Source organism: Apostichopus japonicus, chromosome 19, assembly GCF_037975245.1.
Source record: "Apostichopus japonicus isolate 1M-3 chromosome 19, ASM3797524v1, whole genome shotgun sequence".
In the NCBI taxonomy this organism is placed as follows: Eukaryota; Metazoa; Echinodermata; class Holothuroidea; order Aspidochirotida; family Stichopodidae; genus Apostichopus; species Apostichopus japonicus.
This window is the reverse complement of record NC_092579.1, coordinates 13299666-13317052: the sequence shown is the minus strand read 5'-3', so window position 1 is coordinate 13317052 and position 17387 is coordinate 13299666. Positions and strand designations below refer to the sequence as shown.

Below are 17387 nucleotides of genomic sequence, written 5' to 3'. Positions count from 1 at the left end.
ATACAATTTTAATGACGCTCAAAGTTTCAACTCAGTTGAGCAGACTTGATTGAAAATACCTCAGAGGCTTGCTGATTGGTTAACGTGTGTAAAATTGCCAAACGACGGTGGGCCCACATTTCGATGATAACATAGTTTAGCTTAGTTTAGTTTAAAGACCCGCGGATCAGGAAGCATTACAGTAGCTTGTTTGAAACCCTATCCGTGTTTAGATCGTTGATGAACACCGGCTTATTTCAAGCATTCTCTTTTCGATAAGTGTTCAGAGGATAACGAGGCAGGGGTGTGAATTCGCTCCCATTCCTTCTCCCGGGACCGCCATTTATCGTCCCTATCCGACAGACGAGAGTGCATATGCCCCAGCATCTGACCACTTTCACAAATACTAACATGTGATATTTATGAGTGGTCAAAACCGGATGTTAGTTCTAATATGCTACATTATGTGTGAACGAGGGAATGTGCAATTACTTTACCCAGAAGTGTCCGTCAGAGATTCCTCGAAGGACTTCTCAGAAATTAGAGACTGCATGTTACTTATTTTTTCTCTTAATTTTTGTAATTCGTGTTTTTCATGTTCCTAAGAAAAGACACTTATTGAAAAATGAAAGGGCACGTTTTGCTCGCAAAATGGAAACAAACGGTACCGTACTTTTTTTATTACAAATATTGGGAACTTTCATGAAAGGGCATTTATGAAAGGGCATAATTCTGAGGGTTCCCAAACCTGGCAGGGTACCTGTACCCTGTGCCCCACCCCCTTGGATCGACACAACTAACCCTTCCCTCCAATCTCTTTCCCCGCCCTTGTCAAAACCTATAGCTGTAATCCTATACCTGACTATACCGTACACACCGGTACACTAAAACGTGATTGAGCTCTATAAGTAAACTTCTGTTCATTTTTTAGACAACTTAGCATTTCGTCACGTTCCTTTCCTATTTTCTTTACCTATGGGCTGCACAGTTACACACACATATAAATAATATTTATTTCTGTCTAGAAGTCATATATTAAATTGTATCATATAGACCTCCTGCAATGACTATCACATATTTGTGAATTCATAACGTAAATAAATGATGAAATAAACAGTATTTATAATCGACAGACATAGATTGAATTCTCTTCATGACACGAAATCAAAATTCATCACGTTTTATATTTATATAAATATGCAATGATTCTTATAAGTTGCTGATTGTGCACGTGTATACAGTTACACTGCCTGCCATTTAAATATATGATCGCATAAAACGCTGCGACATTTATGTTGCATTATTGAAATAACATATGCAGTACTATATATCGGATCCAGGATTTCTCCAAGTGAGGGGGCCAGAAACAAAAATAGGTAAGTAGCGGTAGATACCGAAATTATTATCAAATTCTGGTACTTTTGTTAAGAATGTTCACCAAAGATAAAGGGTGCATGGACACGAAAACCAAATAACAACTTGATCCACTCTCAAGGCCACTTCGCTTAACAAAAACTTGATCCACTCTCCACCCCACTCCGCTTAACAACAACTTGATCCACTCTCCACCCCACTCCGCTTAACAACAACTTGATCCACTCTCCACCCCACTCCGCTTAACAACAACTTGATCCACTCTCCACCCCACTCCGCTTAACAACAACTTGATCCACTCTCCACCCCACTCCGCTTAACAACAACTTGATCCACTCTCCACCCCACTCCGCTTAACAACAACTTGATCCACTCTTCTTTAATCTGTGGAATAGCATAGCTCATAGCCTTAGAGGGTCATGGGCAGTTATAGCACTTTGAAAGCTCTATTATATTTTGCTATACTTTGAATTTCCAGGGCGAACCCCCCTCCTCCATTTCCCTCCTACGTACGCTCATGAGAGGGGTACCCCTTTCCTTCATGGCACAACATCGTAGCCTCCCCTGTAAAAAGGGCTATAACACAACACATAGTACAGTTTAAAAAATAACACTAAACCTAGTACTAAATCTGAGGGAACCATAGCAGACAGAAATACTGTTACCGAAGCTACACAGTGACCATGCATAGAGCATGATAGAAATATACTGTTTCTGAATGATCTCATATTATTTCCATATTTGTCTTATTAAACTTGATAAAACATGAAAAATGACTTTTCACCAAAGAGTTTATCTTATAACATTTGAAGTTGTTAAATATATATCTGGGACACCCCCATCCCACTCTATCCCTAGAAATTCAGACTTTGTAATGAGAATGGTGATGATACGGTCGAGTTTTTCTTCTCTTTATAAAGAAAAAAATCCATTAACAGACATGCATTGGGTTATTATTACATATCGTAGCATGGACGATCCTTGAGCGCACTGACAGGTTTCAAAACTATAGATAATAGAATGTCCGAGGTGATGACAAGGTGCATAGGTATGGTTATTACAAGGTGCATGGGTGGGGTGATGACACGGTGCATGGGTATGGTTATGGCAAGGTGCATGGGTACGGTGAGGGCAAAGTCCACCGGTGGGGTGATGGAATACAAAAAAAAAATTGTTAAGAAGTTATTTCTATATTTGGTTTCTTTGACACCCCGCTCGAACTTAAAAATCTGATCACAACTCGATTTGAGTGTTCTTGAAATCTGATTATAATATAGGCATTACAGGTATCTTTTTTACTTGTAAAGTTCTTATAGCTGGGTCTGTGAATTGTTTGTTCACTACTTCCAAGGTATTCATTAAAACTGTCTTATTGTCTGTATTAAAAGAGCTTCATTGAATGCCATTTTCAGAATGAAAGAAGAATATCAGACGAAAATGATAGAAAAAGGGAAAACAAATTGAGACTACAAGATCCATTACGTTCGGAGGCTCTTATGACCTGATATTGTAATTAAATTTCTTTCCGTTTCGTGTTGATCTATTTCTTATTAATGTATAGTTAGAATACTGAGCCTAAAGGCAATGCGAATGATTTTGCATGCTAACAAACATGTAAAATATTTAAAAACTTTACAACGTTGTTAACAAAGAACACAGTGGGAGTTCATTATACAAAGGAAATTAAATGTTTCAAGAGTATGGCCAAAACTAATTGGACTTTACGAACAACAATACATACACCATTACTATTGTTATGTATGCATGGTTATTGTTTAATATTCCTGATCGTTGAGTGTAATGTCACGTGACAATGAGAACGAGAGAATGCTTTAGAAGCTGGAAACGGGAGGGGGAGGGGGGTGTAGTCAAATAGGTACCGTAACAAAACAGGGGAAACGTCTGACTTCGTGAGAGCGAAGACTCCATACATACTGTTAATACAGCGGAAGTTATATCTTTTTCACTGTTGAAACTGTATACTGTAGCTATGTTGTTCTCACATTTTTATTGGGTTAGAGGGAGGGGGGGGGGGTGGGAGAGGGAGTGTGCAAAATTGTCCATTACATAGCGTCATTAAAGAACAGTTACAACACATGTATCATATTTGAGTAGATTTTAAATGAAGAGGGAAACATACTTATGTATACTTTGGGGGTGGGGTGGGGGTGGGGAAATGGTCAAAACCTATGTTTCTCATCCTTTTGGCTGAGAGCATGCATGTGTAGCATTATGTTCGCTTCTAGGAGAATCGCGTTACACACCTGATGATCATACAGTCTCGATGCAAGGGGACTGGGGGTTGGGAGAGGAACAGTCGTTCGGTTGTTTGGTTTATCGTGCACAGGTTCTTTCTTGGGTGACTTTTCTTTGAAAAGAATATGGTCAAACCATGGCAATGTTTGTGTAACAAAATTCAGTAGATTATCTAAGTTATATGACTTTGTATCGATAAATTGAACTATGTTAAAGCGGACGATTTCTTGGTTAAGGGTGACATTGATGATATGAATACTATATTGAAAAGAAATGAGAGAGGATGTCTACAGGAAGGACAAAGGTGTCCTTTTACGAAACCTAAAACAAACCACTGGACCCACACAAAACCAATCGGAAGCAGGGAATGCCCGCAAACCGGTAGTAGATTTATTGACAACTTAAAACCAAATCCCAAAAAGGATTAAATATATATAGTTGTTCGACTATTGTTATGTCACTTCCATGGTTTGTTTGTTTGTCAAGAATATAAGACGCATATAAAAAGTATACATTTTGTCTGGGCTTGCGAACCAGGCCCACAAAGTTCATATTTACGCACTCTCAAATTGTTCAGTTCTCAAACCATGGAGTCTAATTTTCACCGGCCACGGGCTTCGCCCCTGGCTCGCTGAAGCGCCTTCCGGCGGAAACAGCTGTTAACAAGACAAATCGTATGGTAATCATGGGCTTGCGAAGGGGAGCATGAGGGGACAAGCTATAAAGAGTCTCGCTGGGAGATTTTATCGGATACATATACTGGTAAATATGTCTCCCGCAGCACTATCCCTAGAGTGACTATATATACATGCATGTACAGTATATTCATGCATATGTATCATGGTGTACACAGTGACTATACAACTGATTATGTAGAGTAAAATAACACCACTGATCCTTGCAGTGGCGTAGGAAGGTACTTTTGAGTGGAGGGACTGATGGCCGGCCTGGGGGAGGGGTCTAAGGGGAGGGCGTCCCCCTCCCTTTGGATTTTTTTTTGGCATTTCCAGGTGGCCTCAGATGCAATTTGGTGCAATGTAGCACACTTCAACACCCACTCCATTTTGTAAAAACTTTTGCATTTTCACCTGGCCTTAGATGCAATTTGGTGCTCCAAATGAGATTTTTTTCTCATTTGGAATTGAAAAAGGGGTTTTCTGACTTGCGAAGCAGGGGGCGGAATGATACTTCCGCCCCTCCATATTTTTCACTGGGGGGCTGGCGCCCCCCCCCCCCCCCAGCCCCCGGTTCCTACGCCCTTGGATCCTTGTATTTGAGGACCCGGGAAGAAGATGTTAAGAGGTGTGCTTGCAAAATCATCTGTCTTTGATTTTTTATTCTTAATGCACAGTGGCGTGATCAGTAGATCTCTTAGTAAGGAAGTGGATCGGGAGGGGTCAGGGGGTGCGGGGATCAGAAGGGAGACGAACATTTTCTAGCTGCGGCAAAGTATAAACATTCTAAAAAATCTTCACATACATCTATTTGAGTATAGGATAGAGCAAATATTCAAGAGTATTTACGTACGGTGTATATTTATTGGGTAGGAATTTTGTGGACGAATTTCCCATTCCCCTTCCCATTAATTAACCAACACATCCAACCATATACCGCTACATCGTCATAAACGTATATAAAACATTAATTCTTATCATTAAAAAATCCAATCTTTATTTCTTCTATTCCGATTTTTGATGTCTGTTGATTGGTGGAGCGGTGGAGCGGACAAGAGTGGGGTGGGGGGGGGGGGATCCAGACTATGCGTTTGGAACACCTTACCAAATAACGGTACCTACGTTACATTTTAAGCTTAGTATGTCCGATTTTGCAGGCCACATATAGCATCGACACTTCATGTCCTATGAGTTGCATTCTCTTTGTATATCTGTATATCTGCTTCATTATTGACATACTAACATTCATGCCTGTGTGACGCTATCGAGTTATAAATGTTGACAGGGATTGCTCCAAGATCTATTTTGTTAATTGACTATTGACGCAATTGTATCTAAAAATACGGCTGTTTACAGATCATTTGGTTTGAGACAAGAGGCCAAATATTTATGCATGCTCTCTAAAACAATAGATGTACGATTATAATTGTGTTATAAAGAAATGACCAACCCGGAAAGCCACAGTAACGGAAATACCAACGGGGGTAAGAAGTAACCGCTGTGGATTTGAACTTCAGTACACCTATAGAAATTTACTTTTGAATGAAATGCGTCGGATAAATATAAACTCAATGTTACTCATAAGAAGTCTAGAAAAGTTTTTTTTTTTTTTTTGGCAACGCCGCATTGTCAACATTATGGATAAGTATACGGTACAGGTCATCATATTACAATGTAAAAAATCTCCCGATTTAGAAAAATTTCACCCGAATGACGATGAAAAGTGTGGGCCGTTGCGCCCTGCCCCCCCCCTCCCCTACCTCGTGCATGCCACTTTGAACTATTCAAATTGTCAATACGAGTGCTTTGAAGCATGATACGAGAGGAAAGTACAGATATTTACACTTTATAGCATTACATCAAAATAATTCCACATTGTAACTGGCAACGAATATCCAGTGTCGTTCTGAAAAACTTACATGTTTAGATTTACTTAGGCTTATATATTATAGGACAAAATTAATTTGCAACCTCAACGAAGGCACGCACTATAGTTATTAATACGTTTTTTTGTATAATATTGAAATAAACAAGCAATTATATATGGAAGTTCGTTACCTCAGAGTAAAAATTCTTACCACAAACGCAATATATTAAACAAGGAACGTGCAAGAATGATAAACGATGTTTCTTTCTTCTTTTTTTTTTCACGCCGAATCATACATAGTATAGCTATATCAATCACTTGATGCTGATGGGGGCCACGCAGGTTTTGAGGGGGAACGTAAACACACGCAATAAACGTATTTTGTCAAATGAAGATATTTATACCGTTGTTATATACATGCTCAGTCGGCTTGATTTACATGTATGTACAATGTAATCTCCTCAAAAGAAGGGAGAGGCTGGGCTAGTTCAATCTGTATTATGGTCATATTATCTAAACGTTATAAAACAACGCAAAACCTTAAAGGAGACACCGACCCAAGTATCATCTTATCAGCTAATATGACAGGAATCTTTGATTAACAACTACTCCAAATGATCCGCTGTGGAAAAAAAAAATGTCTCCATTTGGGAGAATGCTGGGTTTTTTTCTTCTTCTTTTCCTATTGTGGGATATTTTGGAAAAGTTATGCCGCATTATGTCAGCATTCCTGGTGGACTAAAGCCGTATGTATTGAAACATTTTTGCATGCACACCCCCAATTTTCACATTGGTCTCCTCCAGAGTCACAGGAGCTGTGGACAGGGGAGAGAAGGGGAGGGGAGGGGTGAGGGTGGGGGTGGTGAAGATATAACTTTACAAGTAACGTAAGCTACGATAAACACTTGTGTGCAGACTTAAAAACTATGTGAGACACACTACTTACGTTTGGTGCATTTTGCATTCATCTTGTCTAGTTTAGAGATCTTATAATAGATAAATTTCTTTCTTTCAACATACATGCCGAATATTGTTTTCTTGGTTGTTCGTCCCAAGTTTTGTAATTTTCACTCAGTATCTGGTGAGCCTGTTATACACTAGATTACTCAAAAGGCTAGAGATGGAATCGAGTAAAACGTGAAATGACATACCTTGGGAAACGTTTGAATCTTTAAAGGGGTTTGCAATGTCAAAGTAACCAATTGGTTAGCCTTTTACTAATATTTTCCCTTAACATTTAGCCGGATAAACTTGTAAGAGAAATATTGCTGCTGCTTAGGCGTTGTCATGTTGCATGTATACTCATTCCACGTTTATGCAATTTAAGTAGATAACCCTAGCGAATGTCAGAGGTTCAAGGGTCAAAGCTAAAGAAAGTTGACATTATAAGTTTTACAATATGACAACGTGCAAGGTATTATTTACATATATATATATGGTAAGCGATATTTGCCCTCGGTGTCAAATAATAAGCTCTGGGACCGTATTTAAGACTAGAAGAAATTTCAATGTATTGAACACCAACGAGATAAAATAAATGGATTTTTTTTTTCAAGGACTACCATTTTAAGTCCATGGACAGTGAATCGTCTGTTATCGGATGACAATCTTCAAAATATGGGACAACCTTCGAGGATAAGTTCGACTTTACGTGGAATGAAAGTATGAACCTACAGATTTTGTTCCACCGTAAATTTTACCGTAGCTGCACGTACATAGCAATGTGCTTTAAGAAATACATCTACGATTAATTTCACGCCTGGCATGAATTTCACTTCAAATAAAGCCAGTTTCGTGTATTCATGCAGGTACGTATAAGTTGAAGTATTTAATGTCGCTTTTACAGACAACAAATATCTGTAGACTATATATACATGCAAGTTCATGAAATTTTGGAAGCATGCATATATTCTGGCCGTTTCGTGTAGGTATATATATGCAATATGGTTCATACATTATGTATACATGTGGTTCGTACATTATGTTTAGATACGGTATTAATTTAAATTTTTAATTTTTTTAGATTTAACTTCATTACATCGATACATTCTCAATCGCAGACTGTTAATTGGAACGTTATAATACGATCACTAGTGAACTGTTCTATGGCAAATTGCATTACATATAACGAGACAACCATATGGCAATCGAAATCATACATCATCTTATATAATGTTCCTTTTCGCGTCCCATGTGACCATGACAACGCGGATACGGTTCACCGAAAGCGATATTTACATGTTATCATATCAGTGCACAGCTTTATATGATACGTCTAATGATATTGATGTCCTATAGACCGGAGAGCTGCTATACTTATATAATCCAAGTATAGTGGATCCCTGACTGTTCAGTTATAATTTTACCACGATTGTGGGGTAAATTGAGGGGACGGTGGTACGTATACGAGAGAGGGTTGGGTGGGTTAAGGGGGAAGGTAGTTGTATCATAAAATGGATATATGGGTATAATGGACATGAGGGCGGATATAACACCGTAAAAATCCTCTTATGCATGCCAACCTTTACATTCGAATACCAAATTCTATTCCAAGGAGTTTTCCCCGCTTTTATGCCTACAAGTTTCAATGGGAGTAGTTGCTTGATTTTCTTAATCGTTGACGCTTATATAGGCCTATAGTGACGATAATACAAGGGATCAAGGGAATAACAAGTACCCCCCCCCCCCCACCTGGATTTATTAGGAAAATATTTTCATCCTTGGCAACGACCGGACTTCTCATTTTAATTATGACGGAATCATGAGATCTATCTGAAACTTGTTTTGAATTCTTGTTTTAAATTTGAAATGTCAACAAACAAGTTTATATATATGTCGCATGCCGAAATGGTAAACCAGTTTCTTATAAATCTAATAACAAAGAGCAATGATAGTTGCTGGTACAGGCTACTAGAATCAAATCATGTTGTAAAGCAAGCAGGTTGACTATGTTTGAAATCAGCCAGACGAACAGTAATACTCAGGTTAAGAGACAAGAAACCATTAAAGAATGGTGACCGCATACTGGTGATACTATGTAAGACTGTTGCGTTATGGTTTCCTATACACATAGCGATATTTTGACGGTGAGTTTCTGGGGCGGGCTACGGTCTAACAGGCGACGCTGGGGCCGTGAACTGGGGACACATTTGGCCCATCGGATGAACTAACACCTTACGCGGACAAGAGGATGTCGGTGCCTTTAGTACATCATCCTGGTGCATGGCGCCTTTCGGCCCGGCGTCAGTCCCAGTAGCGCATTTTTTAAGGAGCCGGTAGTCCAATACGCCACTGGTCACGTTTATTAACATAACCACCCTCCGATGGGGAAGTTGAGGTGAATTATTAAACAAAGTATATATTAACAGTCATACGTCATACCACTCACCCGGGTTACCATACAGATACTGAAACTTGCTAGAACGTCACATTATGGCCACGTATATCCTAACTTCAATCATAGGGATTTCGTTGTTACTCTCGGAGCATTTTCCCACACCATGAGACAATACTTTGTCTAACAGTCCTCAGTGTTTTAATTTTCCCGCACCGTGAGACAATACTTTGTCTAACACTCCTCAATGCTTGAATTTTCCCACGACGTGAGACAATACTTTGTCTAACACTCCTCAATGTTTGCATTTTCCCGCACCGTGAGACAATACTTTGTCTAAACACTCCTCAGTGTTTGAATTTTCCCGCACCGTGAGACAATACTTTGTCGAACACTACCCAGTGTTTGAATTTGAAAGGTTATAACACTTCAGGACAGATTTTATTGGGGGGGGGGGGGCAATTTCAACACACAAATTATGTGACCAATACCGACAACTTTTAGAAATTGCTATGCATTCATTCATAGTCATTCATTCATAGTCATTCATGCATTCATAGTCATTCATTTATTCATAGTCATTCATTTATTCATGTCATTCATTCATCTGTCTCCTTGCTTAATCCCTATGTACTCGGTATACCGTATATTAGCTAATGTAGAGGCCTATACACACGTTTAAAGCTATATAATCTATTCGTTTTAAATTTAAAATGATATCCAAAACACCCCTGACTTACCGGTCGGCGCGTGTTCCCACCGGGTGCATGACGGCACAGTACCGGGTGATCGATAGGGCCATCAAGGTCAATATGCTGACGGTCATGTTAACGTAAATGGTTCCTACTGCGATTTTACATAGCCACGGCGTCACGTGAATGAGGATGACCCTTTCATCCGTGTATACTGCTACCAGCTCTCCGATCTTCATTGGTATTTGTATGCTCAACATCAACAGATCAACAACTGCCATGTTGATGATGTACATCGAGGTAACGGAAAATCCCTTAGTTCGTGAAAACAGAAGCACGATAATGACAATAGCGTTAGCAGGAATACCAATTATAAATAGAAGCACCATGATAGCGATGTTGACTAAGGCATCTATTGGTGGTTCCGAATCATCATAATAATCAGTGAAGTTGTAAGAGAAACTATAATCATAAGGGGTATCGTTAAAACTTGTTAAGAGAGTAGAATTCATCGTGAAAACAATCAATGGCCTGGTTTCACGAAAATCTACAAACAATAAAAGGCAACGATTTTAAGTTTGAATATAACAATAGCAACAATGTCAAATTAGCATGATCCTGTGGAGGCCTTATTAACCATTCTTGGAGCTCTCGTGGGTTTCTACACAAAGATTTTGTTGTCGAATTCTACCCAAAACGTTTTTTGCCCAAACGAGTTTCCGTCTTTCCTTCTGCGGTAGATCAAAAAAAGTGATATCTCACGATTCGTCCTTTCGTCGCCAAAGACAAATTTCAAACGTTCTATAAAAAACAAATATTAAAGAAAGAAAATCAGCGTGTTGAATCCATAGTCCTTCGATGGCTGCAGAATAAAACCAGGTTTTAAATTGTTATACCAAATACGATCTCCCAAGGCACTAATTCCTCTCCTTTTGATGTAACTCAAATTATGCAAGAAGTTTAACTTTGAAAATTATCCAATGAAAAGACGTTTTGTAAATGATCTTCGCTTCATTTTGAGAATAACCAACGTTGTTGAACAATTTGTTACACGCGAATACCCAGAGAAGTTAAATTTTGCCGCGACTGTGCCATATCGGTGTAATTAGTCGCGTATACAAGCACTGGTTTATCGTTTGGACACTCGAGCTTGGCTCATGATTATTCATCGTTTCGCTTCAACCAATGGCTACGACCTTTCAATTTTTTGGGGGATTCGTCTTCAAGCTAGCTGAGGCGTTGATACATATCTTGGGCACGACAAGGAATGATAGATCAACTGTTATTTGATCATATAAAATTGACACTGATGTGTTAAAGGTTTCACGACTCAGGTTCGCCCTTATTGAAGGTAAAAAATATCTAGCTGGTAACTGAGATGCTTGCTGCATTGAGGGCGTAAACAGAAAACTGAGTTAACAGAAAATTACTGACACCCCATTGTACACATTCACTCGCGCAATATTCCATTGAAAACTGTTGTTCTTGTTTGTGAAGCATGGTTGCACAGTCATGATCAAACGGTTAGTCTCGATACAGGGAGACCGGTAGACTGGTAGACAGGTAGACTCGTGAGTGGACCATGTTGTTTGGTTTACGTAGCCATTGGCTCAATCTTGGGTGACTTTCCTTAAAACGGATACATCCAAAGGAGATGCACTATGTTGTTCATCGAAAAGCATTTTCTTTCGTTCATGCCGTTCTAACACTATAAGCCTATAACTGTGATAATAAGGTGTATTGCACAACGGAATGATGAATAAATTAAATATAAATTATATAAACTTAGTAAAATGGTACATTCTGAGTCATACTTTACACTATAATTTAGGTCTATTAGGTAGCTCTCAAAGGAAGGTTGTGCTAATAAATAATACTAAATTCAAACTTTCCTTTCACTGATATACGAAGGGGACTGAACCTTTACTGGGGGGGGGGGGGGGGGAGGCAGGAGTGAACCAAGGATTTTGTAACGGGCTGAGGGGGTTGCTCCCCTGGGGTCATTGAAATCGTTTCCTATCAATTTTAGGGGGTATGGGGTCCCCAACCCCAGAATTTGTTTTTAATTTGGACGAAAAAAAGTGCATTTCTGAGGCATATGCAGACTATAAATTTGAGGTTTACATAAGTAACCCAAAACACATTTCACTTATAAACACTTTTGTGAGGTTGAAATAATAGGGGGAGGTATGGTAATTCCTTCGTAGTGGTCCAATTCTTTGCCGGCTGAAAATTTAAAAAACAAAAAGCTTAAAGGCATTGAAGACTAGACCCATACCGCGTGCGGCCATCTGAAAAAGTTAACTTTCCGTTGCTTGCAAGTGACGTTTTGTTCGAATCGCTACAAAATACAGACAGTACAGAAATGAAACGTGAGACCTTGTTTTTTTTAGCTGGACCTGAAATGTTTGTACACTGTGCTGTGGGTATTGACCGCAGCTGTATGTAGGCCTACTGACCATGCACTAGTGTCTTTTTACCGATGGTAGCAAGCTGTGTGTGTGTATTTTCTGTTTTTCTGTTACAACTCATTCGAAACTAGGTCAGATTACCGGCATTAGACGTTTCTTTTTGCGCGAGTCTTCACACCCTTTATTAAAACCGACTGATCCCTTGAAGCCCGACTGACGATCGGTGGTTGTTCGCCGTTGCGCACGCCACTAACCCAAGTTTGTTACAACACCTGTGTCACCTTTGATGTATACTGAGTTGAGGGGATATTATGCAACGAATTTATTCTATCCGCTGGGATCACTGACCTGTGGCTGGGATATTTTAAACTGAACTATAACAATATGCCCCGGATAAAATACTCTGCGGAAATTTTGCACTGATTCGTAAACACCTTCTGAAAACAGAAGGCTGAGTGACTTGTGCATACGATTCACTGTTTGTTCACTTCGTTAATTTCTTCCGACGTGACCACCATATGTCCATCAAAAATCTTGCAGTATTTTTATTAAATGTTTCAGAAGGGCAAAACAAGAAAATAATAGAGGCAGTGGCATCTGCTGCGGCAAATGCAAATGATGGGTTTTCAAGCGGTACGTAAATTTATGTTGGTATTAGTTTCGCGAGTTAAATGTTTGCTTAGGCTGTATGGGATTCTCGAGTAGGGACGATGGTAGGCCACGCCAGTGAGTATGTATGTATGTATATTAGATTCTCCTGCAAGCAGGAACTCGCGAAGAAGCCTAATTGGCTTATCAAAGCTGCAAGCTGACCGAAGTCAGTCTCTCACATTCATATTTAACGTCCATGATTATGAATTGTTAATTGTCAACAACTCTGTAACTGGACGACATACATTAATCTGGGAGTGACTCGAACCGGGGACCTTATGATTGAAAGGCACCGGTGTTAACCACTGAGCTAACACTCCATTAAGCTCCACTGAGCTAACACTCCACTGAGCTAACACATCCAGTATGGGTCCAGATGTCCGGGGTTAGGCTAGACAGTCCGGTAATTCAGTGCACAGTTCTCCATTCACCATGGCCTTTCGTACAGATGATGCATGGCCGGCATTCAACTATTTGAAGAGTAAATAACCATGTTTGATATTTAAAAAAATCCTATAGCTCACACATCTTTTCAATACTTGCCTTGAGTTGCTGTGTGATGTATTGACTCCACGACGTGAGAGTACATGTTCGCATACAGTATATATGCAAACATGTACAATTATATACAATAATTAATGTGATCTTTTCCAGATAGCTGTGACTGCTAAATGAGTGAAATTGTACTTATTTCTTGTGAAATATAACCTGTGTGGGTTTGCACAAGCTTTGACTAGCAGCCTATGTCATCTTGTCATGTCTCCTCCATCACAAAAATCTGGAGAAAATTGGGCTGGTTGGCAAAATCTTAAACAGTATAGTCGTATAAATATAACTAAAGGATTTTTTTGAGTTGAACATATCACCTCTGCAATAATATATATAATTGGAATGGCCTTAATTGGCAAAAGCAATTTACATTAAAACTTTTTTCCCCAAAACAGAAATGATTTCTCAATGCTACAGTACAACCCAGCTAGGTAAGGACATGTGTGTGGTCCATTTCTGATCACAATTTAATAGAAAAATTCCTGTATAAATCAAATTTTGCCAGGAGATATTAGCACATAAATTTAGGAGAGTGTCGAGATTGCCTTACAAACCGTGTTGGCCTTAAACTGTTTGGATTATTTTTGTCATTACAGAGACATCAGATGGTCTTGCTGTTCCTACAACTGTTCTGAACATTTTCACAGACTATGACTACAACAGATCGGTCATTACTATTGCTGCACATGTGGATTACTTGGCGAAAAGTGTCGTAGCAGCCAGTACTCTGGCTGCTCAACAGATTGACATGACCAAGCACAATGGAATTCACCCAAGATTGGGGGCAGTAGACCTAATACCGATACACCCACTCTCCACCGCTGTTTCTCTTGAGAAATGTGGGAACATAGCAAATGGTAATAACATTAAAAAAAGATGAGTGAAAATACAATGTTCATGTTGTATGAACAATTTTCTAACCTCTTAAAGGGAACTGCATTATTATATTTCCAAGAAAATGCAACTTTAATTTAATGATGAAAAAAATGGTACCCTAAGTTTCCTGCAACTTCTCAACATTGGTAGTTCTTCATGAGCACTAAATGCATGATGCGGCATTGTTAATTATGATAGGCTTTATAATGTTACGTATGTATGTATGTATTTTAGATCCTCCTGCAAGCAGGAATTCGCGAAGAAGCCTCATTGGCTTATCCAAGCTGCAAGCTGACCGAAGTCAGTCTCTTACTTTCATATTTAACGTCCATGATTATGAATTGTCTATTGTCACCAACTCTGTAACTGGTCGACATACATAAATCTTGGAGTAACTCGAACTTGGGACCTTATGATTGAAAGGCACCGGCGTTAACCACTGAGCTAACACTCCTAACTATGTAAGTGAAAATTTTATGTAAGTGAAAATGTTATTGTAGTGTCTGACAATGCTGCAGATTAAAGTACAGTAGCCTATCGTGTGGTTTATGAAGATTCATCACACACCATAAATCTCATAGCAGTGCCCTACATCAGCTTAGCTGTAAAAGTTTCAAATATTCGAGGAAACAACAAGAACTGTAACCAATTTGAAGCAAGATATTGCTGAAGAATAGGATAGAATACAGTACAAAGGATGGTCCAGAAAATTAGTTTTGAAGGTGTCAGCTACTATCTAGTTAAGTTAATTAATGTTAATTAATTTGTCATATTTCTTACTTTTTTAATAAAATGTAATATCACCAGGGAGCTGCCATATTCGAAATTGATTTGACACAGAGGGCTTACATAGACAGGCATACCTTTCACAATTTGCCACGTGAGCCCTTCTTAAAAAAATTATCCCTAATCATATATCGTACTACCTAAATATTGTACGTTAAGTTTGATCATAATTACAAACGCTTCTCTTTGTATTATTGTAGATATCGCTTGTCAATTGGTTGATAAAATTGACGGATTTTCTTGCTTTCTCTTTGGAAGCGCCGACGAGGAAAAGAAGTCACTGGTTGATCGGAGAAAAGAGATAGGGTGGTTCCGGGGACATTCAAGTGTTGACTACGAGTCTGGAACTTCTGATTTGGGTTCAAAATGTAAAAGATTTGGAATTACTGGTAGGTTAATTATAATTAAAATATAAGTCCAAAATATATTTATATTTTTATGTTCTTTACATGTTCTTGACAGTTAACTTTTGTGTTTTATGTATTGTTTTTTCTTTTAGACTAAAATACACATTCCTGTGTTTTAGTTTGTAATTTACCGGCTTGATAGTCGACTTATTCTTTATCAGTAAAGTTGATCAAATAATTTGCCCATTATTGGAAACCAAACATCTGGAATAATATAGCCTTCGATTGGTAGCGGCTATGTGAAAAAAAATGTTAAACAGTTTGTCCTGGTATTGGAACAGAATGTAGAAACTGCTACTTAGCAGCAAAAATTTATAGCAGTTTATATACCTAGGAACATAATTAGTATCTTCAGTTTCTGGTAAGAAACAAGTTCAAATGCCAAAAATATCACCTCTACTAAAATATGAGAATCAAATGACTTGGTTCATTATTTCAACCATTCTGTTTTTCATTTCATGTCATAAATAGGCATTGGTGCATCGTACTATGTCATGAACTGTAATGTGACAATCAAAACTCAGGACCTTGCCGTGGGTCGTCGTATCGCTAAGGCCATTAGAGGAACCAGTCCTGGAGGATTAAATGGTGTTCAAGCCATGGCTTTCCCTCACAGGGGGAACATCGAAGTAGCATGTAATGTCGAGAGTTATCAAACGACAGCAGAAGAAAATGAAAAGTCGGTCAGTAATCCTAGACAAACTACAGAACAAATAGGATGTGAGTCGACAGAAAACACAGAAGCCATCAGGAAGGAATGGATTTACTCATCACCCCAGACAATCGAGCAAAGGGTCGCAGAATTAGCGAGAAATGAGGGTATCGAATTAGTTGGAACTGCTCTGGTGGGATTTACACCCGACAAAGCGTATGAATTAGCTATTAAAAACTTACGGGAGGGAAACAGTGAAAGGTGGAAAATTCAGAAAGTGGAACACATGTGATGTCCCAAACAAAAAAATCTTTGACGTCTATGTAACGTTGAGACAAACCCTAAAGTATACAGTCTACATCGGGAAATGTATACAGAGTATAAAAATATGTCATATCTAAGTGTTTGATGATTTAAGATTCGAACCTATTCTTTTTTTCACACACGTTTCATTTGTTATCAGTACTACAGTGGCAACTTTATGCCAGCAGGCTACAAATAGTTTCAGTATTACAAAATGTTACAAGTTGAGATTAAATTATATCACCCTTTTTCTGTCCATATTTTGATGTGCAGAAGATAACCTTGTTCTACATGCGATTAAATAAATATATGGGAGTTTGCCACAAATTTCAATTGTTTAGTCTCAAAATTTTTAACAAATTAACTTTTAACTGGAAATTTAAAGATGTCATGTCATATTATTAACTTCTAGAAAAAAATATTTAAAAAATATTTAAATTTAAGAGAAATAGTCACAGTTTTGTTTCATTTGTTACTGATACCCCAGCATATTGATATACTGTGAACTCTTTTGTAAGAAAAAGTGATGTTATGCAATTTAACATCACCATATTCCGAGCTGAATAACTTTTTTAG

At 38.5% G+C, this 17387-nt stretch overlaps 2 protein-coding genes across 5 annotated transcripts in view; one reads left to right on the top strand and one right to left on the bottom strand.

Moving 5' to 3' along the window:
* The window catches only part of LOC139959894 (galanin receptor type 1-like), a 75536-nt gene extending 63980 nt beyond the window's left edge, over nt 1-11556 (bottom strand). Inside the window, exon 1 of the mRNA XM_071957808.1 lies at nt 10225-11556. Within this exon, the coding sequence (XP_071813909.1) occupies nt 10225-10688 (464 nt within the window). The 5' untranslated portion in view covers nt 10689-11556. The remainder of the gene's footprint in view (nt 1-10224) is intronic.
* On the top strand, nt 1208-17186 carry LOC139959895 (uncharacterized). Of its 4 annotated transcripts, none has more exons than XM_071957810.1 (4): nt 1208-1355; nt 14384-14644; nt 15650-15838; nt 16328-17186. In XM_071957810.1, exons 1-4 carry the CDS (start codon nt 1295-1297, stop codon nt 16798-16800), a joined length of 984 nt encoding a protein of 327 aa, XP_071813911.1. In that variant the 5' UTR covers nt 1208-1294; the 3' UTR covers nt 16801-17186. The 4 variants fall into 4 exon arrangements, with proteins under 4 accessions (XP_071813911.1, XP_071813910.1, XP_071813913.1 ...); XM_071957809.1 differs by lacking the exon at nt 1208-1355 and adding an exon at nt 12804-13220 and having other exon boundaries at nt 16328-17176; XM_071957812.1 differs by lacking the exon at nt 1208-1355 and adding an exon at nt 13264-13313 and having other exon boundaries at nt 16328-17184.
* The last annotated feature ends 201 nt before the right edge of the window (nt 17187-17387 follow it).